The sequence below is a fragment of the Herpailurus yagouaroundi genome, unplaced genomic scaffold (genome assembly GCF_014898765.1).
Source record: "Herpailurus yagouaroundi ecotype Mexico unplaced genomic scaffold, PumYag 184, whole genome shotgun sequence".
Classification (NCBI taxonomy): Eukaryota; Metazoa; Chordata; class Mammalia; order Carnivora; family Felidae; genus Herpailurus; species Herpailurus yagouaroundi.
The window spans coordinates 28,967,251-28,992,901 of NW_024412415.1; the positions used below are offsets into that span (position 1 = coordinate 28,967,251).

Sequence of the window (25,651 nt, forward strand, 5' to 3'; positions counted from 1 at the left end):
GCAGTCACAAAAAGACAAAGAGTAAATGATTCCACTTACGTTATATATTTAGAGTGTCAAAAATCAAAGAGAAAGAAAGTAGAATGGTGGTTGCCAGAAGCTGGAGAGAGGGTGGAATGAAGATTTATTGTTTGGTGGGTGTAGAATTTCAATTTTATAAGATGAAAAAAATTACGAAAATGAATGATGATGATGGTTATATATTACGAAGGTATTTAACACCACTGAACTATATACTGAAAGATGGTTTATGAGCACTAGGGTGGCTCAGTAGGTTAAGCATCTGACTCTTGATTTGGGCTCAGGTCATGTTTCTCAGGGTCATGGGATCAAGCTCCACATTGGACTCTGAGCTGAGCAGAGAACCTACTTAGGATTCAATCTCTCTCACTCTCCCTTTCTCCCCCTCCCCTACCTCCGCCCCTTTCCCCCACTCACATGCTCCTTCTCTCTCAAATAAAAAAATAAATGGTTAAGATAGTAAAGTTTAAGTTGTATGTATTCTACCATAATAAAAAAATAAAACTGGGTCCTTGCCCTCAGAAATTCATCCTCTGGTAGAAAAGGAGCTGTATGTGAACAGACAATTCCAAAACATTGTGATGCAATGAAAACATATACAGGAGAAACCTAACCTGGCAGGAGAGCAGGGAATGAAAGGTTTCCCAAAGATAACATCTGACTTTTGTCTAAAGGATGAGTTAACCAAAAACATTTACTCCCACCAAGAAAATAGGAGTAAGGGAAAGAACATCCAATTGAATTTTTCCAATATATGACTGAATTTATGAGCAACAAGTTCAGGGAAAGATGTGTCTGGAGATACAGATTCCAAGTCCTATATGCTTACCTCTTGAATTTCATCTGGGACAGTTGAATCCATCAGTCTGAAGAGCAAATTTCGAAGTGGACCTGCCTGTCTCCCAAGAATGCTGGTAGCTACCCCTCCCGCAAGCGCAAGAGCAAGGTGATTTGAAAGCAGCTTCAGGCACAGCTTGAGGAAACTGTGGTGTTCCCTGAAACCAAATAAACTACTATGAACTTCTGACCTACGAAAGAACATGTTCTATCCAGTTTGGGTAACATTTTTTTTCTCTTTAAAAATTTTGTCAAATTATGAGCAGTAGTGATTTCTAAAACATGATTCGTGAAATTATGGGTAATTTTTCTTAAAGGTTATTATCAGTAAGTACCTGAAGTTTAGCTCTTTTTTAGATTTTAAAGGAGTTTAATATAAATGAGGGCAAAATCGGGGCGCCTGGGTGGCTCAGTCGGTTAAGCGTCTGACTTCAGCTCAGGTCACGATCTCGCAGTCCGCGAGTTCGAGCCCCGCGTCGGGCTCTGGGCTGATGGCTCAGAGCCTGGATCCTGGTTCCGATTCTGTGTTTCCCTCTCTCTATGCCCCTCCCCCGTTCATGCTGTGTCTCTCTCTGTTTCAAAAATAAATAAACGTTAAAAAAAAAGTTTTTAAAAAAATGTCCCATTGCTGTATAAACAGCCTTCCTTCTTCAAAAAAAAAAATAAATGAGGGCAAAATAGGACAAAAAGAATAAGTCAAAACTCAAAATGAGTAATAGGTGTAGGCATGCGCACACGTGTGGGCACACACACACACACACACACACACCTTATATACATATATATAACATACCTTGATGAAGGGAAAGGGAGTGGGGGAATCTCACTGTTTATTTTATCACAGTATCTCTCAAGAAAAGAACGCAGGTGTGAGAAGGTACTCTCTTCAAGATCTACACAATAAGGTCGGTGCCACGCAACAACTTGTCTAGAAGGAAGAAGAAAATCATGTAACAGACTTGACAGGAATTTTCACACATGATCAAAAACAAAATTTAAACCATTACTAAAGCTGAAAGATTTCAATAAGATATACAGAAGATCTTCTTGATTATGAAAGTTAAAACCCTTCACTTCAGCAACCAAGGAAAACCAAGCACTTGCCATCCCTAGAGTTCTTCAAGAAGAAAACATATAACCACAACCTGCTTTGGAAGGTTGGGTATTCACTCACTTAAAAGCAGAGGGCTGAGTCACATGACCTACTATAGGCTTCTAGTTCTAAGGGTCTACACAATGTATATTTCATATTAAGAAAAACAGCCTGACTCTATATAATGATAAATTGAAATCTATTAAAAGAACAACACCTAATGACTCTTGTGAAGACTGTCAGGATCTTGAGAACCAATTACCTACATATGAAGTGGAAAGTTGCAAATTTAATGTTAATAGCAAATTATTTATAATCAATTTATTATATCTTTAGCTTTTGTTTTGGAAGGTAATTATCTATAAATTTTTTAATTGGTTAGAATGTCCTAATAAACCCATCTGAATCAAAGGTCTAGAGTGAAAATATAATACATGTCAAGTTTAAATTAGCCCACATGCATAAGAAAATATGTATCTCAAATAACCCTAAAATTCCTTAAAATTCACACTAATACTGTCTAAAACTCACCTACCTGATTATCTAATAAGATACTGTTACCACTTCAGGAAAAAGCTAAATTCCTACAAAAGTAACTTCCTTTATTTAGAAGTACAGCCAGTTTCTTTTCAAAAACCAACCACATAAAGGCCACTGAGGCTAATCAACTGTTGAATAAAGCCTAGTTCTAATTTAAATTATTTTAATGGAACTTCCTCTTAATACACGTTTAATTTTTAAAATCATTATCTAGAGACAGAGAAGGAATTCAAAATGTTTAGAAGACACTTAAATTAAGAAAATATCTTAAATACAGGGTATAAACTTCTTGCTTACATATCTAACCTCAACATTCAAATCAAAAGAACTCTAGATGTCATTGCTTTGATAGTAAAAATACCAATACTAGAAATGTTCAGAAGGTCATTTTTATGAACAGAGTATAATTATTTTTGCTTTTATTGGTGTTTCTGTCATTATTAGAACACAAGCATTTTTAAACGTGGGCATTCTTACCTATCCCTAGGAAGAGCAGTCCATGCCAGACTATGTGAAGTTCCAGCAGAAATCTGCTGAATAGCTATGCCATCTAAGCCACTCACTTTCTTTGGTTTAGTAATAGGACCTGTGGAATTTCCTTGGCCACACTGCCCCATCGAATTATTGCCCCAGGCATAAACTTCATTATCTAAAAACAAAATGGAGAACACAAGAAAAGCCAAATTTAAATGTAATACATTTATAGAAGGTAACAGTTAATACTATTTCTTTTAAAAACAAGTAACATTACCATGAGAAAGAGCCAAACAATGACTGTCTCCAATAGAAATATCAACTATTCTTGTGGCAGCCAGTTCTTCAATAAGCTTGGGTCTCAAAGCAGTAGCTTCTGAAGAACCACAACCCAGACAAGCTCCACAGCCCCAAGCATAGACCTGAAACAAACAGAACAGCACTACATGTTACATCCTGTGTTACTAGGTCAAAGACTTATACTGTTTAAAAATAAATATCACCTATTAAACAAGAGTGTGGTTTGATACTAAATAATAACTTTATGTTGTTAAAAATAATATTTACTGACTTGTTAAGGATTTTCAGTCACTTATTGTGCTGTTTTTAAGTGTTTACTATATACACAGACAAGCAGCCAAACTGAAAAGAAAAATAACTGGTCACAGAAAAAATGGAAGGATCTTAGAAGAATCTTAGCTTAGAAGTACTGTTGCTATCTTACAACTTCTTCATGTTTCTCACTCTGCAGGTCTCAACAAATATTTCTTGGTTGACTAGACCAAGGTATAAACATATAAAATGAATGATATAAATCACAAGACTGATGTTTATAATTTAGTTAAAAACCACCACACCTCATTGTTACAAGAATTTTAATGATCACTTACAAAGATGGCCATGTGAAGCAGGAGTCCACACAGTTCTCTCTGAACATCTGCATTTTTTTTTTTTTTTTTTTGGCTAATTACTACAACAACCACTGACTGATTTAAGAAGCTTGGGGGAAAGGTGAGGTGACAAGGAAGATAAAAGGGTGAATGACTGCCAGTTTGGCAACCCCAAATCAAAACAATTAGCAAACTAAATGACCTTCTTTTCCCTTCGGTGGGTTGTGGTAATATCGTAGAGACTTTAACCCTTACGCCACCAGGTTTGGGACTTTTTTTGTCTTGCAATTCTTTCAGTAAAGACTACTGAGAGATTAAACCTCTTAAACAAAAAATGAGCAGCAAATACTTGTACCAGTTGCTAGAAAACTACTTAAGACAAAGATAGAAAGAACAAAATTCCAGTACAATTAAAGGTATATCTTCGAAGGGGTTAAGAACTAAACACAAGTAAGATGAAAAAATATGTAGTCAAAGTCATTCTAAATCTCCTAAATCACTCAAGTACAATACAGTACTGTCAATAAGACACACATAGCTAGAGTTTGCTCTTGCCAAGTTACTTTGGCTGAACACCAGATAAAGAAACACTTGGCCTGTATTTAGGGACTCTGTTGTCTAAAAAATACATACTGTATTTTTCAACATAAGAATCACACTTAATATGATGGGAAGTCAGCAGTGAAGTGGCCTAAGAGGACTGAGGGAAAAGCAGATATCACCTCAGGCTTAGCAACTGTAACAGTAAACAGAAGTATCCTTGCCATTTAAAAGTATTTCTCTCTTATTTTATTTTTTCCTAAGTATATATATTTGATTTCACATAACTTCGTGTATTCATGATACAACTATTCTATCTCACAACTAACTTACAAGTTCCTTTAGATTTCAAGGTAATAAAATGTATTATCAACTAATAGCTGAATAGTACTTGATAATTTATACAAACTTTCAATAAACATAATTACCTTACCTGATCATTTGTAAGCAAAATGGAAATCATTAATCGTTTCATACAAAAGAACCACATGATGATCAAGGGAGGTCTGTGATTTGACTATGGCTATACACCAAACAAGCGAGCATCTGCTGTCTTCAATTCACAGATTCTTACCACAAAACCCGTAGTGACAAAAATGTGCAAGAGAAATTTCAGATTTTAAGGCAGCATCCAGCATTGTAACAAATGACTAATGTAATGAAATACAGGGTAATGAATAGTTCGATTTTTTAGGACACAGGCATTCTAGACCCTGAAAAAATAATTAAACTATATGCTAATTTCAACTTTGCTATTCATCTGTCTTGTGAATTAGTCACAAAACATTTTTATACCACTACGTGGCACATAATGGATTCTGACATGAGAGAAAATGAGTGGTCAGCTCACTTTTTCACTGTCACTGCTGATGGAATAAGAAGGAAGTTATCATCAATCTATCACCATACGTGGACCCTCTCTAACACCAACAAAAACAGAAATCAAAATATGCATACAGAAGTTCAAAAGTTTATATAAAGGTATTCTAAAGCTCTGACCACCTTAAGCCTGACACACCCTTTCTTACAAATACCTATCCCCTCAGATTATTTTCCACTTGGAAATTTCTCCTTACCCTCTCTAATGATCACCTTCTTGCCTTCTTAGTTCCTATCACTGGTTCCAACAAGATCTATTCGCACTTTCTCCCATTAACCACAATTTTTAGGAAAACGTTTAAGGGGTGCTGAGTGCTAAAAAGGTTTTATACAAAGAACAGGAGGCTGAGGGCAGGTTTATCTGGATCATACGGGACAGGTGAGAAAACCTGATTCCTTTGCAAATATTCCACCTCTTCAAACAGGAGAAAATATTTCATTTCAGTAGACTGCCTTTAAAATGTATTTTTTAACTTTAAAGTTTAATTATGATTATTACTTTTTAGTTACTTACTCCTCTGAAATAATTTAAGCTTTTTATGCTCATCCCTTAGTCCTACCTGCCCTGTTGATGTTAAAGCAAGTGAAGACTGGCTCCCAGCACAAACTTTGCGAATGAACATTCCTTGTAAAGCTTCAACAACTTTAGGTTTATACACTCTGTTAGTATCGCCATGGCCAAGTTTGCCTATTTAAAAAAACACACACACACACACACATTCAAATTAAAAAATTTACTTGTTTTAAAGAACCTCTATTCTTTACCTAAGTATTTATTTTGACAAATATTGCTCATCTTTCCATCATGTACCTGACAGATGTGCAAAACTCTTAAGTTTCTGACAGCAGAATATGTGAACAAATGAATGTTTTTGTTACAAGATAGAAACCAACAACCAACAGGCTTCTGAATCTTAATTTCAAGTAATTAAAACAACTTTGAGAGACATGAAAAACTGTTTTTCTTTCTCCACTATGATGATCATATTTCTAACTTCAAATTTGCTGATGTATTAAATACATTCTACACAAGATTGCATATGTATCTATTATTAATTTTTGAACAGATCCAATAATTACTGAAATATAAGACTTGGCAAATCACTAAAGAAGAAAAACAAATGGCCAACAACAAATTCAACCTAAGAATCAAGGAAATACTAATTAAATGATACCATTTTCACTATTGAAATTATTTTTTAAATAATCTTAATACCCCATGGTTTGTTGTTGAAACATACGGGGAAATAAGCAATCTCACACTGCTGGTAGTTGTGAAAAAGTGGACAAAGATTTAGTTATTGTTGTGTAGTTTTGATCCAGGAAAATATTTGGAAACCACCCAGATACTCAACAATAATAAACTGATTTTTTTTTTTTTAAGTTGTGTTACAATCATATAAAAGAATACATTGAGCTATTTTGGGGCACCTGGGTGGCTTCGTCGGTTAAGCATCTGACTTCAGCTCAGGTCATGATCTCACGGTTTGTGAATTCAAGCCCTGCATCAGACTCTCTGCTGACAGCTTCAGATTCTGTCTCCCTCTCTCTGCCCCTCCCCCGTCTGTGTCTCCCTCTCTCTGCCCCTCCTCCGCTTACACCCTGTCTCTCTCTCAAAAATAAATAAACATTTTTAAAAAATACTGTTAGATAAAAACCAACAGGTTATAAAATACCTAAGGTATATATGAGTCTGCTTTGGTTTTCAAAAAAGACATCCATATGGAAATATATGTACATATTTAAATATATATCATTTAGAGGTCCAGCTATGACAGTTTTAACAACGGCTATAGCAACATTTCTTGAAACAGTTCATTTAAATTTCTGCTCATCTTAATATTGAGTTTTTCTACAATAGGCATGTACAACAGAAAAGTAAATTTTTTGAAATCTCAAGAAAACAAGCCCAAAGTTATCAATAAATAAATTTTTACATACCATTGTCTCCTCCTCCAAAAGACCATACAGTTCTCCCATCTTTAGACAAAGCAATAGTATGTGAACTGCCACAAGAAACCTCTCCTACGTTGCTAATGTCTTTCACTAATGTTGGAATGTTACGGCTATTACTGTCACCGTGACCTTGGATAAAACATATACAACAAAGAAATAATGTTGTTAACTCTTTTTCTTTAGGCCATTACTTCACAGGTAGAATAAACATTTTAAGTTAATGAGAGAAATGAGGTATTTTCAAAGTAAAATTAAATAAGAATCATTTCTAGTATCTTCTCATCTCATCTTCTAGGCTGCTCTCACACTGAGAGACCCAGTCCCTTCAGTGAATAATTAGAATATCCTATATGTGTTCCTCTCCCAACACTTGTCTAACGTTATTTAGGATCATGCTCATGTCAACTAGTTTTCACTACTAACTAGATTACACACTTCAGGATCATGATGGTATCTTTCTTACCCCTGAAAGTGTCTCACCCCTTAATCCTTCAGTGTCTGTTCATTATAGGTACGCAGTAAATGCCTGGTGGATTTAATTACAGCTTAAATTTCAGCACTAGAATCCAGGTATTCACTATATAAAAACTATCTTCCTCTGAGCTAAAACTAACAAAATAAATAACAATTTTTTTGCCTATTAAATCTAGTCTCACTACTTTTTAGGAACCATCATTTCTATTTTTCTGTGAGAGTAACTGCAATTTTAAAAAATCTTACCTAATCTTCCAAAGTCTCCTTCACCCCATGTGTATAATTCACCATCCTCTGTGACAGCAGCACTATGTCTGTATCCAGCAGACACACAAACAACTACCTACACAGCACACAAAGCACACCAAGATGAAGAACATGAATATGCTAAAATATATAGTTCATACTTGATCTTATGCACAGAGACTTCAGAGATACTGATATTCACAACTTACCCAGAAGTTGCCATGTACAGCTGTAGAGGCTGTGCTCAGGACAAAAGTACCTGGGGTCAAGAAAGTGGTGAAATACAGCCTCTGCTGTTTCCCAGCCCATGAAACTTGCCTTCCACTCAGAGAAGGTAACTTTCCTTAATTCATGCAAAGGCACTGTAAAGGCTAGCAGGAGCCCTGAATATATTAATCTAATCACTTGCAAGGATATGATATCACACCAATCAAGTTTTTACTCAAAGAGTTGGCTGGGGCTGAATGCTCATGTACAATGAAAAATTTTTAAATATAATGTTAACATAAAACCTACAATCCTGGCTAATCAAGAAAAATTCATTACATAATAGGGATAACTCAAAAACACAGTGATTATTACCAATGCAGAAAGATCTAAGCAGTATATAAGCTTACATTAATTAAACTCCTAACACTATCTCTTTACCCTCAATTAGCTATATAGTTGATGAGTAGAATCAGGGGAATAAGATTATAAGCAACATAATTGGGGGATCACTATCATACCTTTTAACACTAGTCAAATAGTAATTTAACAGAAAAAATATACTAATTATTTGCATCTTTTCAATATTCAAAAATTTGAACTCACTTTAGAAAATTTAAAGTTTAGATTCAATTAAAAATACTGAGCACCTAATATATTCTAGACAATATGCTAAAACTTTTGAAATTTTTATCTGTAAAAGTAATTTACTTTTTGGAACATTTTTCCTTTATGATGCCCATACTAAGTTTTGTTGGCAATGTTTCCACTGCAAAATGGGACATTAAAGGACATTAAAAGGAATAGAAGTAAAAAAATTTTTACAGCATTAGAATTAAGGAAGAAAGAAGGTGCTGGAAAGACCAGAAAAATGCAACTTCAAGTAGTATTTGTCTGAAAATCTCCTTAGAGCTCCACATTCAATATCTTATCAAGTATCCCATTATGTTGTCAAGTAGAACATTCCAAGGCTCATTGCTTTGGGGTTGATGTCTAAGTTAAAATACTGAAAGTTATAATAAAGTAAAATTCATTTGATAGCCAACCTTGTCAGACATCTCCTATGAAGTAAAAGTGCCCACTTGTAATTCTGGTATAAAATAAAAATTGAAACTTTAAAAGGATTTTATATAAAAAAAAACTTTTGTAGAAAGAATGCAATCTTAAAATGGAGGAATCCATATAATTGCATATAAGTTTAGGAAAATACCTTTAAGGAATACCTTTAAGGAAAATACCTTTAAGGAAAGGTAAAACAAATAAGAAGAGGAAGTCTAGGGGTGCCTGGGCGGCTCAGTCAGTTAAACAACTGACCTCGGCTCAGGTCATGACCTCACAGTCTGTGCTGATAGCACATTTTCTTTGTCTCCCCTCTCTCTGCCCCTCTCCCACTAGCTTGCTCCCACGCTATCTCAAAAGTAAGTAAACATTAAAAAAAAAAAAAAAAAAGAGGAGATCTAAGTTCAGTTTGTAATGGTGCTAATTATTTGTGTGTGACCTTAGGCAAGTTAGTTAACCACTCTAAAAGCCTCATTTAAGTTTCTATTAAAATGCCACCTCCTCTAACCTTACAACCTCATTATCTAATATCACACCCCACCCAAGTTAGTATCTACTACATTACTCATTTTTTTCCCTACTATTATTTGAAATTATTTTATGTGCTTACTTATTTTTTATCTCTATCCACAGATTAAAGCTCCATGAGAGCAAGGATCTTGTCTGTTTTGTTCACTGCTGTTGTGTCAACTACCTAAAACACTGCCTGGCTCTTGGAAGGTACTAAACAAATATTTGCTGAATGGAGGATTCTCAGTTTCCTCATGTGAAATGAGAATAACTACCTTAACAAAGTTGTTGTAAGAATTAAAATTAAATACTGTATGTGAAAGTGTTTTGTAAACCATAAAGCAAACATACAAAAGATAAGCCAAAGGATTTGCGGGTAGAGTGCCACTTCAGAAAGAATACATCAAAATCTGAAAGATACCATCCTTATAGCACAGTGCATCTAATTATTTTTAAATACAAAAAGAAAGCACATACCTTTCCCTGCAGAGGGCCCTGAATAAGCTTGGGATATTTCTGTGTTGAACTATTTCCATGTCCCAGTTTCCCATAATCACCATCTCCCCAACTGAAGACTTCTCCTTCTGTTGTAAAAGCTAAAGTGTGACCATCAGATCCTTTAGAAGATGAAACCTTTTTAATGGACCTGTGAGGTTCAAATGTTAACTTCTTTAAAGTGGACTGATTATTAGAATCTCCAAGGCCCAGTCTTCCATAGCTGCCTTTACCACAAGCTCTGACAGAGCCATCCGTAGAAATAACAAAAGTGCAGTATTGCCCAGCTTCAATCTATAAGCAAACAAAGAGAATAATAAAATAAAATGCTTCTGTGAGAATCAAAGTATAATATTTGACGTTAGTTTTATCAAGGAGGTTCAAAGGAAGTCTTTAAAATCAGAACTTGACATGAATCTCCAGAGAGATTAAACAGAGAATTAGGAAAACTATTAATGGCCTTTTTATGTTGACTTTATTGTTGAGCTCAAATTAATGTATATGTTATCTTTTCAGGGTATCTACCCAGTCATGGTTCACTAAAACAACACAGTAAAATGTTTTAGCCTCATCTTATAAAGGCTGGGTAAAGGGCAAGAAATAAAATTATCCTATAAATCCCTTAGAGTCCATTATGGTGAAAGACCATGCACAGTATTTTACATTCATTCAAAAAAAACCACATAAATTTTAATGAAAATAATAATAAAATGGAAGGTTCTAACTTAGCTTAAAGGTAGCCACAAATGAAAAAAGGTGTTAATAAGAAAATAAAATGCTGATTTGGCAAAGGGAAAATTCCAGTTTTTATTTAGTCCTATTTATTATTTGCATTGAATATAATGGTAAGTCTGTTGTCATTCGTAATTCTTTTTAAAAATCCAGCTCCCAATTTAATTTTTTGAAACTTAGAAACAAAGTTAGGGAAATGGACTAAAAGTTTTTTTCTAGTAAAATGAAAAAAGTGATGCAATACAGTGTAGAAATGATATAGATAAGAAACAAGAATCTTCATCCACTTAAAAAAAGCCCTGAACACTATTTAAAGAGAACCCTGTCATCTACCAATCTGTAAAGTATGCAGAGAACTCACAGTTTGAGCATCAGAGAAACTGGGAGCCAGTTTGGGCTGTAGTATTTTCTCCTGTGTGCCTTCCACCAACTGATGGCTGCTATTGCTCCCCCAAACATAGACCTCACAGGTTTCTGAGACAATGGGAGTGTCACCAGTCTGAATGCTATCTGGGCTAGCACACGTTCTTGAGTAATCAGAAGCCATTCTGCAAACCTATTAAAATTAAAAACATGCAATACATAGGCAAGATATTTTTAATGGAAACATTTTTATAACTGTCACCTGAAATTACTGTTTACTTTCTTCTAAAACTCTCAACTGCTCAAATAACTTAAGAACAACACATCCAATTTTAAATACAGATGGCTAGACTACTCACTCCTGGAAAAGATACTAATAAAGGTGGCAAAAGTGGAGGAAGAGACACACAATCAAGACTTTTTTAGCTAAAAATTATATTATTGTACACAACAGTACAGAAAATCAAAGCTTAAAAAACAAAGAAGTGGCTGGCTCAGTTGGTAGAGCATGCAACTCTTGATCTCAGGGTTGTGAGTTCAAACCCCACGTTGAACACAGAGCTTACTTTAGAAAGAAAGAAAGAAAGAAAGAAAGAAAGAAAGAAAGAAAGAAAGAAAGAAAGAGAAAGAAAACACACTTGATAATCTTATCACCTTAAAACAATGAATGCTATCTATTTTAGGTATGTTTTCCCAGATTTTTGCATATACGTGTTGTTTAACATTGTTATCACAGTGCATATATAAAAGTAATGATACAAAAGTCATGCAAAATTTTCCATGTCTACCTAATCTTCATGATTGAACTGATAATTTCCCACCTAACATAAAAACACAATTTACTTAACCCTTTCTTTAAAAATTTTTTTTTAACGTTCATTTATTTTTGAGACAGAGAGAGACAGAGCATGAACGGGGGAGGGTCACAGAGAGAGGGAGACACAGAATCTGAAACAGGCTCCAGGCTCTGAGCAGTCAGCACAGAGTCCGACGCGGGGCTCGAACTCACGGACCGTGAGATCATGACCTGAGCCGAAGTCGGACGTGTAACCGACTGAGCCACCCAGGTGCCCCTTAACCCTTTCTTTTAAACAGGACATTTAGATTCTTTTTGTTATACAGAACATTTTAGGGAATGTAGTTTTTAATACATTTTTTTTATTACTTCTTAAATAGAGAACCTCAGAAATGGGGCTACTATATCCCAAAAGGATAACAACCTTACAAATCTTGAAATATACTAGGTAACAAATTGCTTTCCAAAATGGTGCTACTTTATTATTTTATCACCAGCAATATATTCTATGTATAATAAAAATCACTGCTTATTTACAATCTGTGTTGAATACAATGGTAAAGTCTGTTGTCATTCATAATGCTTTTTAAAAATCTAGACTTCTTCACCTGCCGCCCCCCACAACCCACCAAAAGGATTGGACCCAGTGTGGCCATTTCAGTTGCCCTAACCACGGAATACATCTTTATGAGAGTACCAGTCTCACTGAATTGATACCAATATGTATGATTCTAATTTTTTTGCAAACTTAAGTGGGATAAAGGAGGAAGCCTTATTTTAACTACACATTTCATTATTATCAATAGAACTAAAGTTTTTTTCATCTATTTGTTTACCACTAACTTCTGCCCATTTATTTTTTAGAGCTTAACGGACTTTCAATTGGCTTATATGAACTCTATACAATAAAAATACTAACCCTGGGGGCAGCTGGCTAGTTCAGTCTTTACAGCATGCGACTCTGCCTCACATTGGGCAAAGAAATTACTTTTAAAAGGTGTATTAATTCTGACTGTAGCTGTTGCCAATTGTTCTGTCTAGTAGTTTTTTGCTCTAACAAAATAAAAGGAAAACCTCCAAAAGTCAATCTTCAGAAGCCCATTAAATGGAAGGGGATAGAATAATTTTAGTCAGAATCATTAAATAGTATCCAAAACAAGAGAATGATATGTGTGTTAAATAAACATTTTCCAATGAACAAAAGGACAGTTTTGAGAACATACAAAATATGGGTAAGTGAAGGCTGCCAGTCCCTAATAAAAATCTGAAATTTTGCTGGAGACAAATGGAGAATGGTGGGGTCAAGAGTGTTAGAATTTTTTTTTAAGTTTATTTAATTTTTTTTTGGGGGGGGGGTGGTGGGGAGAGGGAAAGAAAGCACAAGTGAGGGAGGGGCAGGGATAGAGGGAGAGAGAAAATCCCAAGCAGGCTCTACACTGTCAGTGAACCTGTGAGATCATGACCTGAGCTGAAATCAAGAGTCAGATGCTTAACTGACTAAGCCACCCAAGCACCCCATGTGTTAGAATTTTTAATATAAAAATCTATTGCTATTAATAGGTTTTATAAAAAAGTCACAGCTCTCCTCCCCCCACAACCCCCAAAAAGAGCGAGATAGAAAAAAATTTACTTATAGGGCTTAGAAATGTGTGTTTAAAAACAACTGAGGGGTGGCTGGGTGGCTCAGTCATTTAAGTGTCCAACTTTGGCTCAGGCTATGATCTCACAGTCCATGGGTTCGAGCCCCACATCAGGCTCTGTGCTCCCTCTCTCTCAGCCCCTTCCCCACTCATGCTGTCTCTCTCTCTCAAAAATAAACATTAAAAAAAAAAAAAAAAAAAACAGAGACAGGGGCGGGATAGGAACCTAGGAAGATGACAGCAGCAGCAACACAGTTTTCTAAACTCCCTGAACAGAACATCTACAAGGCCAAACTTCAAGTTCACACTTACCATTCACAATAAAACTAGGTGATAAGGGTACCTCCAGTAACTCCTTTCAAAAATATAAGCAGATGCAGATGAACCACCACCCAGCACAAAAACTACATAGTAATGACATCTGTGCAAGAGGAAGCAATAAAGTATCCGACAGACCTCAGAACAGGAAAAACCTCAAACAACCAATTAGGTACTCAATGGACAGAACAGTAAGCCAATCTAAGAACAGCAGTTGCAAGTAGGAAGGGCTCTGCCTGGTCTCACAGCAGGTAAGTACAAAGAGTCCATGAGAAGTTTGAAAGAAGCTATAGTAATCTACTTCTTGTGAACTCTTCAAGTCGACAAGCAAGAATTCCCTTCCAGGACACAGTCACCACACTAAAGAGAAACTACTGGGAGAGGAATATAAATTGAGCAGGATAGGGACAATAAAGAGGAAAGACAGAATGTCAAAATAAAAGTGGTGGAGGGGACCATGCTGCAAAACCATCTTGTTTTTTTGTTTTGTTTTTTTTTTTTACAAAAAAATAATAGGAGTCTTTGGTGTTTGAAAAGCTATCTTGAATCTCATCTCCATTTTAAAAGTTCAGAAAACCAAACTGTCCACAAAAATCAGCAACAAAAATATCCAGGTCAAATTCCACATGAAGTTATTACTAGAAAAAAAGGGGAAAAGAGGCAGAATAACATTCCTACAATAAAAGCATGCCAGAAGGGAACTTCTGACAAAACAGATCAAACTGTAACCTATTTCGAAACAAGCTAAAGGGATTAAGAAAATGAAACAAGACATGAAAGACAAACAAAAATCTGAAATAGAAACACTCAAAAATGAGATGACAGAACTCAAGAAAAAATCAGAAAAGAAAAAAAAATTTCAGAAATGAAGACTAAACTAGAAGGAATCCAAGTGTAAATATATACAGTCGACAACACCTTAAGAGCTACAAAAAATAAAAAAGGAAAAAATGTTTAGAAATAAGTAAATGAAAAAGATATAAAAAGTATTCAAGAAAAAGTGACAAATACTAAAGTTAGGCAAAGATCCAACATACAGATAATGGTGGTCCTTAAAGAAGAAAACCAAATTTAAAAAAATTTTTAAATACTAAAAACCAGAATTTAGGGAAATTTTTCTGAAATAAAAAAGATTTTAAACAACATATTGAAATTCTCATATCTCTGATAATATCAATCCAGAATGTACGACATCTACATGTATTCAAGTGAAATACTGATCTTTAAAGATCACCTAACTCATGGGAAAGAAAATCAGATTATCTTCAGACTTTGACAGCAAAGGTTCATGCCAGAAGAAAACGGATGAACATAACTGAGGTGCAGAAGAAAAGAAAATGTGAGCCCAAGATTTTATATTCTCAAAACTGACTTTAAAGTACAAACTGGACAGCAATTATTAACACATAAGAAGACAATATTGTTCTAATGGACTTTACTGAGGAATGTACTAGAGAATGAGATTCAGATAACCCAAAAGAAGAAAAAGACATTAACAGAGAAGCTGACTGTGAGCATTAAATATATAGTTACTTCTAAAACTAAAACTAAAACTAAATGAGGGTTAAAAGGAAGAGAACATGATGCTCTATGTACATTTAATGTTAACTATAAAAAATATATATATATATATAAAAATGTAATGTTTTCAGAGGATCTCTTTTGCATTGTTGGTGGGAATGCAAGCTGGTGCAGCCACTCTGGAAAACAGTATGGAGGTTCCTCAAAAAACTAAAAATAGAACTACCCTACGACCCAGCAATTGCACTACTAGGCATTTATCCAAGGGATACAGGTGTGCTGTTTTAAAGGGACACATGCACCCCCATGTTTATAGCAGCACTATCAACAATAGCCAAAGTATGGAAAGAGCCCAAATGTCCATCGATGGATGAATGGATAAAGAAGATGTGGTGTGTGTATACACACACACACACACACACACACACACACACACACACACACACACAATGGAGTATTACTCAGCAATCAAAAAGAATGAAATCTTGCCATTTGCAACTACATGGATGGAACTAGAGAGTATTATGCTAAGCGAAATTAGTCAAAGAAAGACAAATATCATATGACTTTACTCATATGAGAACTTTAAGAGACAAAACAGATGAACATAAGGGAAGGGAAACAAAAATAATACAAAAACAGGGAGGGAGATAAAACATAAGAGAGTCATAAATATGGAGACCAAACAGAGGGTTACTGGAGGAGATGTGGGAGGGGGGATGGGCTAAATGGGTAAGGGGCACTAAGGAATCTACTCCTGAAATCACTGTTGCACTGTATGCTAACTAATTTGGATGTAAATTTTAAAAATAAAATTAAAATTAAAAAAATGTAATGTTTTCAGTAGTCATATGGTGGTAGTATTTGTCTTATTTTAGGGTGGCTATTTGTGACTGTGTGCAATAAGTGATTAAAACAAGTAAGTAATTTTGGGGTATTCTAATTCTACCAACCCTATACCCTTGAGAATGAGTATTCTTAGTTTAGAAGAAAGGAGATATAAATGTAATATAGAAAAGATTAAGTAAAAATTCTTTGGCTCTGAATTTGAAAGTATCAGCATCAAATCATGAGGTATATTAGCTTTAAATACACACACTCTAGCTCTGTCCACTATAAAAGCCTAGAAACAAAATACTCAGTAGTGATGAACATTTTTAACACTCTGATTGTGGTTCTGAAATACTATTTCCCACTAAAAGAAACTAGGGCTTTTTGAAGAAATAGCTATCTGATTCTAGATCTGGGGCAAGAAATGTACAAGATGAATCTAGAGTAATTTAATGTGTCATACAGCAAGAAAGCTATCAAAGATTATTAGGTCTATGTCAAAAGAATTTAGGAACCACCCTGAAGAGACTACTACCCCAAAAGACTATTGGCCCACTACTATGGGTTCATAATAATATTTTTCAAAAGAAATCAACTGGTCAAGTTTGGAGGATAACGGACTAATTCAATAAACTGAACACTAGTAAATAAAAATCAGTGTCAAAATTTTTAAAAATTGGATAAACAGAATCAAGCACTTCTTCTGCCTTTCTTAAATGAACTGAAGCAGAGTAACCAAATAATTGATAAGGGAATCACCTTTATAAAAACATTCCAAAGAATAAATAGAAGAAGAATGATACAGTTAAAATATCACCGTTTTGCACTCAACCATCAATGAATTAATAAATGCAGTCATATAAATGTAGCATCAACATTTGCTAATACCACAAAAAGAGAGACAATTAGAAGGAAGCTGATGGAAGATCACAATGCCATACAGTCTTGCCAAAGGGATCAAACCTAAGATCAAACCTTGCCAAAAGGATTAATCCTCAGGTCAAGCCTCTGGATCCACCTGACAATTTGCAGGAAATAAATAGAACATGGTGAACCACATTATGAGTAATCAATCAGCAAAAAGCCCAGGTTCCTGAGCAAAAACATTGAAGGAAAAGAAATAAATGGAGGGGAACCCATAGATTGATTTAAAAGACATTGTGTGTGTGTGTGTGTGTGTGTGTGTGTGTGTGTTTAGACGGCGGGGGGGGGGGGGGGGGGAGGGAGAGGGAGGAAGGAACAAAGGGAAGGAGAAGAAGAATCGTAAGCAACCTCCACACACAGAGCAGAGCCTGATCTCATGACACAGTGAGATCATGACCTAAGCCGAAATCAACAGTCAGACGTTTAACCAAATGAGCCACCAGGCACCCCAAAGACATCTTTTTTTTTTTTTTTTTTTAAATAGGCAAGACAATGTCTACAGTGTCTAGAGATACACACCTGGGTGACACAACAACAAAGAAATGCAAGGAAGTGATTACTCTGAAAGTCAGCTTAGTGGTTACATAGGAGAGGAGGACAGGGGTAATGACCAAAACATGAAAGGGCCATTCTGAGTGGCTGGTAGTTTTACTTCTTTACCTGGGTAAGATGAGAAGAAAATTTATTTTATAATAATTCATTAAGCCTGACATTTGTTTATATGTCTTTCTGTATCTATTTAATAATAAATGTTTTAAATTAAAGTTACCTGCACAGGACACAAAGTTCAAAACAAATAAAAGGGTATATATAAATTGAAAAGTGGGGCGCCTGGGTGGCGCAGTCGGTTAAGCGTCCGACTTCAGCCAGGTCACGATCTCGCGGTCCGTGAGTTCGAGCCCCGCATCAGGCTCTGGGCTGATGGCTCAGAGCCTGGAGCCTGTTTCCGATTCTGTGTCTCCCTCTCTCTCTGGCCCTCCCCCCGTTCATGCTCTGTCTCTCTCTGTCTCAAAAATAAATAAAAGTTAAAAAAAAATTTTTTTAAATTGAAAAGTATGTCTCCTTCCCACTCCTGAGGCCAGACACCCTAGCTCTACTTTCTAGAGGCAACTACTGATGCTACTTCCTTTTGCATCCTTTCCAAAGATTGAATAATTATTTTTAAGGGATAAACACATGCTACAGCATTTTAAGACAAAGTAGTTTTAATGTAAAAGATATGATTATTACATACCTCTTCAAAGAGACATAAAGCTGCCTCATAGAGTGAGCACAAGCCATCAGATGTTCTGGTTGGTTCCCTCCACTGACTTCGATCAGCAGATGAACCCTACAGTTTCAGGAGACACATGTATTAAAATCACTTAAGTATTCCACAGAAATATCTGAGGAATTGTTTATATGATTATGCATATTAAGATCAAATCCTAACACTAGGTCATGAAACCAACTTTTATATAGAAGTGTTATAAAAGAAAGAGCTATATAGAGTGAAACACTAAATTAAATGCCAATTCCTCGATGATTACCCTATTCAATAATCATAGGGCCTGACCCAGAAAATAGTCAAGGAGGCAGAATTTTACTAATCACATATTCTTTGAGTGGCCAATATCCAGTAAATGAGGCCCCAGGAAATATTCTACTCTCCTGGGGCTGCCTTGCCCACCTGTCTCCAAGGATACAGCAAGTAGAACATAGCAAGCTTGAGTGATGACCTTGACCAGAGCAGCAGAAAGTCTGTTCCTCCCTTCTTAGTTTCAGCAAAACTAAAGTCTCACAAATCAGTTCATCAGTCTCACAAATCAGTGCTGACTACACTAGCAACAAAGCATCTTTCTCCTATCACAGCTGAAGAATCGTAGACCTCTCTGGGACTCTACAGAAGGGCCCAATGGCTGTGACAAGAAATCATTCCATCATTAAAAAACGACATGGGGCGCCTGGGTGGCGCAGTCGGTTAAGCGTCCGACTTCAGCCAGGTCACGATCTCGCGGTCCGTGAGTTCGAGCCCCGCGTCAGGCTCTGGGCTGATGGCTCGGAGCCTGGAGCCTGTTTCCGATTCTGTGTCTCCCGCTCTCTCTGCCCCTCCCCCGTTCATGCTCTGTCTCTCTCTGTCCCAAAAATAAATAAACGTTGAAAAAAAAATAATAAAAATAAAAAAAACGACAAACCAGAAAGTGAACTTGATCTCACTGCTCCCTCAAATTCTCAAATACTTAAATCTTTAGACCACAAATGTCAAGTTCTTTCTCTGGTTTAACAATTCTTTAATCATGAAATTTTCATAAGTAGCTTTATTTCAAAGGATTCTGTACTGTAAAAATATTTATATTCTAGATGATAAACTGGCAGATATATGATAGGAAAGTGTGTCTTTTATTACGGAAGGGAGGCTGGCCCTATAAGATCCCATTTATCAATATCAATTTTATTAATTCAAACTATTTTAATCAACATGATTCCTAAGTAATTAAACAAATGAATGAATATGTTGGCTATTTAAGTTATGGCTAGTTTATTAGGTACTAACCTGCTGTCACCAAATCAATTTTTATCTATTTAAGATGGTGCTTCTCAAATTTTAATAGGGACATGAATTATCTGGAGATTGTGTTAAAGCACAGATTCCAATTCAGTAACTATAGATAGGGTCTAAGGTTCTGCATTTCTAACAAGCTCCCGGGTTATGCCAATGCTGCTACCTGAGGCTTACTCTTTGAGTAGTAAAGCTAAAGAGAGCCAGCCACTTGTAGGTCTGGAATCATACCAGAAAGTGAGTGTTCAAAATTAACTAGCACCTAGATATACAAGGTGTTGCGATCTCAGAAAATACTTTGGGGCACAGATTCAACGAATTCCATCATTAGCTGTGCAGAACTTCTGAGGAAGACACAAGTGTAATCTATGGTTCCGTTATTTAAAGGCCATCTCAAGTGATCATCAAATCAAAAGCAGATGAAGAAGTAGACTGCTGCACCTTCCTAGGAGCTGGTACCAGAGCCATCATAATCCTCTTTTTTATGCCTTTCTACAATATGGAGGAAAATGTTGAAAACCACATGAAGTTTTCAGTAACAGATCTGGGTTTAAATCCAGGCTCCATCACCTATTGGATGTGTTAATGAAGGATAAGTTTCCCTATCCTTAGACAAGAATAATGCAGATATTATTTAGGTTTGTTGGGAAGATTAAATAGAGTTATGTATAAAACATGCTTAGCACAGCTCCTAGTATATAATAACAACTCAAAACTGGTAGCAGTAATTAATTTGCATCATGTACACTGAGAAAGAAAATACAAGAAATCTTTAATAAATTCTTTCTAAATTTGAAAATACCAAACCAACAAAACATCCTTCAAACACTGTCACTGATTTCTGTCCTTCCCAATACAGTCAATACAGTACTCTCCCCTCTCCCCAATCCACAGTTTGACTTTCTGCAGTTTCAGTTACCCAAGGTCAATAGCAGTCCAGAAGCAGATGCTCCTCTTTCTGACATAGTCAGAAGGTCAACAGTAGCTTAATGCTAGGTCACACTGCCTGCTCATTCCCCTCACTTTCTCTCATCAGCATTGTATCATCTCACATCATCACAAGAAGGGTGAGTGCAGTACATTAAGACATTTTGAAAGAGAAACCAGATTCACGTAACTTTTATTACAGTATATTGTTATAATAGCACTATTGTTGTTAGTCTCTTACTGTGCCTAATTTATAACTTATATCATATGTATGCATGTACAGGAAAAACTGCAGTACACATAAGGTTCGCAGCACTATCTGCAGTTTCAGGCTTCTACTGGGGGGGTCTTGGAACATAGCCCCCAGGGATAAGGGGGGGATAATGTAGTTAAGACTGAGACTACTCCAGCTCCAGTCAGTCAGTAAGGATTAAAGACATCTCTAAAACCCATTCTGTACAGAATTCTTAATGTAAATAAGAAAACAATACTATCCCTAAGTATTTTTTAAACAACTAAATTTTGGAAAATATAGCATATGAAATGTGTAACTTTATACACTGTTAACATATCACAGGAATTTCAATGGTATAAAGATAAATGGAAATTAAAATAACATAAATTCATGATTTCATAGGTCTTCATTTAATTACCCACCTCTTAAGCATCTACTATCAAAAATAATGTTATACCTTTTTTTTCCACATTCATCTTTTTAAGATATTCTGACAAGAATATAATATCCAGGTACTGGATAGAGTACCTTTCCACATATTCTTGCTATCTGGTTTGACTCCACTTAAAATTGCTTCAATGACTCCCCACTGCCTATAGCACTAATTTTCACTGCATAGCATGAGATACAAGGCCCTGCCTACTTAGCAGCTTTATCTCATCCCATTCCACCCCATACAAGCAGGGGCTTGCTCTCCTACACCTTGGTCACTTTGTGAATTCTGGTCCTTTCATCTGAAAACTTCTCCAGCTACCTCCACTTACACATTTCACGTTTGCAGGCAAACTCTACTTTCCAACTAAGCTCAGGGATCCTTCCTCCACAAGGCATTTTCCGCCCCTTCCCTCCAGCTCTCCTCCTGTGTCCCATCACCTCCTCTCTGTGCAGACTTCTACTACAGCTCATTATCTTTAATGTGAAATGTTTGTGCATCTCTCTTTCCTTAAACTGTGAGTTGGCTGAGGGCATGGACGCTACAAAGCTCATTTATCTTTTTAACTCAGTGCCTGACAGCATCTGGCACACAGTGTTAAATAAACACGAAGTGGCATCAAAGGCCAATGGTGTTTTAACTGTTGTTTATTCTTTTAGAATTCAGAGATATACAATGACATTTTTTCCCTACTCTCTATTTAAATATAAGGTCATGAATATCTTGTGGACTCCCATTCAATTACTACACATGTGTTATCACTGAAGGTTAAGAATCACACAAGTAAATAAAATTTATGGATTGAACTTATTTTTGTTAGGCCTTACATCAGATACTCAGTTAATGGTTATGTGTCTCTCTCTTTCACTTCTAACTTGGGTGGTGACTTTTGTCCCAGTTGTTCAGGGGTAGAGAAACTTAAGGCAGGGAGGATCAGGTCAAGTTGGGGTCCAGTGTACAAGGAGTGGATACACCAATTTTCCAAATTCTCAGACAACACTGTAAAGTGTAAGAAACGTGAGTTCTGAAGACCAAGAGCATCAGACTCTATCACTTACTGTGCAAGAAGGAATAATAAACAGAAAATTCAACTAAATAACCCTTCCTTCCCTCTAAAGCCAATCTGAAATTAAATTAAATTCAATCTAATATAGGTCTCTGGTGATGTTAGGAGAGCCAAACTAAATCAAATATACAAGATTCTTCCCCAGAACAGATCCAGATTTCTGTCAAAAGCAATCTAGTTTTCCGAGGTGCCCTCATTACAATAAGGAGCTATATCATAGGGTATAAACTTGGAAGTTATGGAGGGAGGCCCCTTCTGACTAGGTGTATTTGACATTTTATCCAGGAATGAAAGAGGTAAAGTGAAGAGAAAACTGGAAATCCAACAATAATGTAAACTTATTGTATTTTATATCTACTTTAAGGTAGGCCTTCACAGGAAAAAAAAATGAATAAACTTAACATAAATACAATACATGGTCTGCAAAGACAGACTTGGAGTAAGAAATAAATAATGAAGTGTCTGCCCCATAAGTACTTAATCAGTATATGTTTCACTTCTAGTTCTTTTTGCCAAACGTGTAAATTTAGGTAACTGTCACAGTTTCTTCTTCCTTAAAATAAGGATAAATTATATCTACCTCATGATTATCATGATAATTGAATCAAAGGATGCATCCAAAGCACCTTGTTGTTAGCAGGTACTCAACAAAGGCTAACTCTCTTCTTCCTTAATTGCAGGTATTGGGGAGCAGTAAATAAAAGAAGTCAAAAAAGGAATGAGATGGTTTATTACAGATTAAATTGAAGGCAGATTTATAGTACATACCAAAGAACGCCTCATCTGCATTAATATAGTCATAAAGCAGTCAAAGCTGATCATTCCTTCCTGGCTTGATAGTAGTTTGCTTTTCTCCATGGAATTTACAACCGCTGAAGCCCCCAAAGCCATTTCTATCCATTCAAGAAGGTACCGCAAAGAGCCTCGCTGAGCTGCTAAACCAAGTAGCAACTCAGAAGCTAATCTGCGACCTAAAGTGTCTGCCCCAGAATTGGGAATAGTTACTCCTTTAAGAAATGTTGTCACTTGTGATAAGCAGTCCAAACCCATTGGAGGAATCTTGCTTTCATTTGCTAAAGATAATGGTGGCAAAGAGCTGACAACTTCAATTGCAGTATGAATGACGTCGTTGCAAAGACTAAGACCAGGTCCTGACACAGGCATCATCCAACTTTGTCTTAGAAGTGCAAATAATAAACTTAGACCAGTTCGAACACCCATTTCTATAAGTGCATCAGTGCTTGACCGGGGACGTTCACTAACAGAATGGACATCTGCTGAACCAGAGCTGCTCTCCGGAGAATGCTGCTGCTGTTTCACTTTGCCTTTGTCATGGTATTTATTAGAAAGTGCATAAAAGACACGCTGGAGTACAAGCAGTCGTTTTCGAAGTGCCCCAGCAAATGGGGAATCTGAACATACCATCTTCGCTAGTGCTAGCTGGCTGCTAAGAAGGGCATCCAAATAGTGGTCCTGCTCATCACTTGAAAGAGACTCACGTTCAAAGTCTGGCAACTGTGGTCCTTTGAGGCACAAAACTTGTTGGGGCAAAGGTACTACTTCTTTATTGCTGACCAGTTTAGAATACAGAACAGCAACTCCCTCTCTTGTAGCAATAGATTCACTATCCTCTGTAATCCAGGAGCTGTTCAGGTGTTCAAGCCATTTCAGTTTCACTGGTGGAACCATAGTTGCCATGTTGGTTTACTCTTCAGCCATTAGTTCTATAAAGGGAGATGAAAAAGCAGTCAAAAACTTGCACAATTGATTCATAAAATGTTTCTGAACTTCCATCTTACATTACAATTAGTGATTTCAAACTGGTGAGACAAAGTCTGAACTGGAATTAATAGCAATGTACCAATGTTAGTATTTTAGCTTTGATAAGTGTACTATAGTTATCTAAGATGCTAATAATAAGGGAAAATGGGTAAAGGGCATAGGAGAACCCTGCACAATCTTTGCAACTTTTGTGTAAACCTAAAATTACCCCAAAATAAAGTTTATTATTAAAAATTAGTGATTTGTGTGCCTCTTCTCTTCAAGTTCTGGCCCCACTGTCAGTATAACAGTGGGTTCTACATGCTCATGACCCCCAAATTCCTATCTCCAACCCAGAACTCTTCCCTGAACTCCAAATTCATATATACAATTCCTCACATCATCACTCCATATAGATATCTATAGGCATCTCAACATATTTAAAACCGAATTCCTAATCCACCACTACCGCCATGCCCACCCAAACCCATTCCTCCTATAAACTTCCTTATCTCATAAATGGCAACTCTATCCTTCTGCTCCTCTGAACAAAAATCTTGGGAGTCACCACTGATTCCTCCCTCTCTTACACAACAAATCAGTCAGCACTACTTACAAGTACCTCCAAGAATCCAAACAGCCACTCCCTTACTAAAACCTGCCCCAAGCTATCATCTCTTGGATCATTGAAGGAGCCTTCTTACCAGTCTCTCTCACTGTACAGAGGAACCACAGTGACTCCAAAAGGGTAAAAATGTTTTTTGTGTATTTTGTTTACTACCATATTCCAACACATAGTAAGTGCTCCGTGAGTATTTGTAGAGAAAAAAAGTACTTAAAAACTAAGTCCTATGAGATAAAGTATTCACAAAACATACATCCCACAAAGGACGGGCATCCAAGATACATAAAGAACTCCTACAACTCAAAAATAAAAAGACAATTTAATTTTTATATTTATTTATTTATTTTTTTTAAGTTTTTTTCAACGTTTATTTATTTGTGGGACAGAGAGAGACAGAGCATGAACGGGGGAGGGGCAGAGAGAGAGGGAGACACAGAATCCGAAACAGGCTCCAGGCTCTGAGCCATCAGCCCAGAGCCCGACGCAGGGCTCGAACTCACGGACCGCGAGATCGTGACCTGGTTGAAGTCAGACGCTCAACCAACTGCGCCACCCAGGCACCCCGACAATTTAATTTGTAAAAAGGCCAAAAGACTGAACACAACTTCATAGAAGATTTATGAATGGTTGATAAGCACGAGAGAAGTGCTCAAAATCATTATTTATCAGAAAAATGCAAGTTAAAAACACATCCATAGGAGATACTATTACACATCCTT

At 36.3% G+C, this 25,651-nt stretch overlaps 1 protein-coding gene and 1 long non-coding RNA gene across 10 annotated transcripts in view; one reads left to right on the forward strand and one right to left on the reverse strand.

The window, feature by feature from the left end:
• The window catches only part of HERC1 (HECT and RLD domain containing E3 ubiquitin protein ligase family member 1), a 190,220-nt gene that overhangs the window by 120,996 nt on the left and 43,573 nt on the right, over positions 1-25,651 (reverse strand). For all 9 annotated transcript variants that reach the window (XM_040492922.1, XM_040492920.1, XM_040492927.1 and 6 more), the window contains exons 2-12: positions 23,315-24,270; positions 18,581-18,676; positions 11,315-11,509; positions 10,204-10,515; positions 7,951-8,047; positions 7,216-7,359; positions 5,835-5,962; positions 3,243-3,387; positions 2,969-3,140; positions 1,652-1,786; positions 851-1,016 (exon numbers count right to left, since the gene is read on the reverse strand). In XM_040492922.1, coding sequence (XP_040348856.1) covers positions 851-1,016; positions 1,652-1,786; positions 2,969-3,140; positions 3,243-3,387; positions 5,835-5,962; positions 7,216-7,359; positions 7,951-8,047; positions 10,204-10,515; positions 11,315-11,509; positions 18,581-18,676; positions 23,315-24,244 — 2,520 coding nt within the window. In that variant the 5' untranslated portion in view covers positions 24,245-24,270. The remainder of the gene's footprint in view (positions 1-850; positions 1,017-1,651; positions 1,787-2,968; positions 3,141-3,242; positions 3,388-5,834; positions 5,963-7,215; positions 7,360-7,950; positions 8,048-10,203; positions 10,516-11,314; positions 11,510-18,580; positions 18,677-23,314; positions 24,271-25,651) is intronic.
• Positions 935-23,321, forward strand: LOC121041816 (uncharacterized). The gene is made up of 3 exons (XR_005795857.1): positions 935-1,079; positions 9,850-9,936; positions 23,227-23,321. It is a non-coding gene; the product is annotated as an uncharacterized LOC121041816 (long non-coding RNA).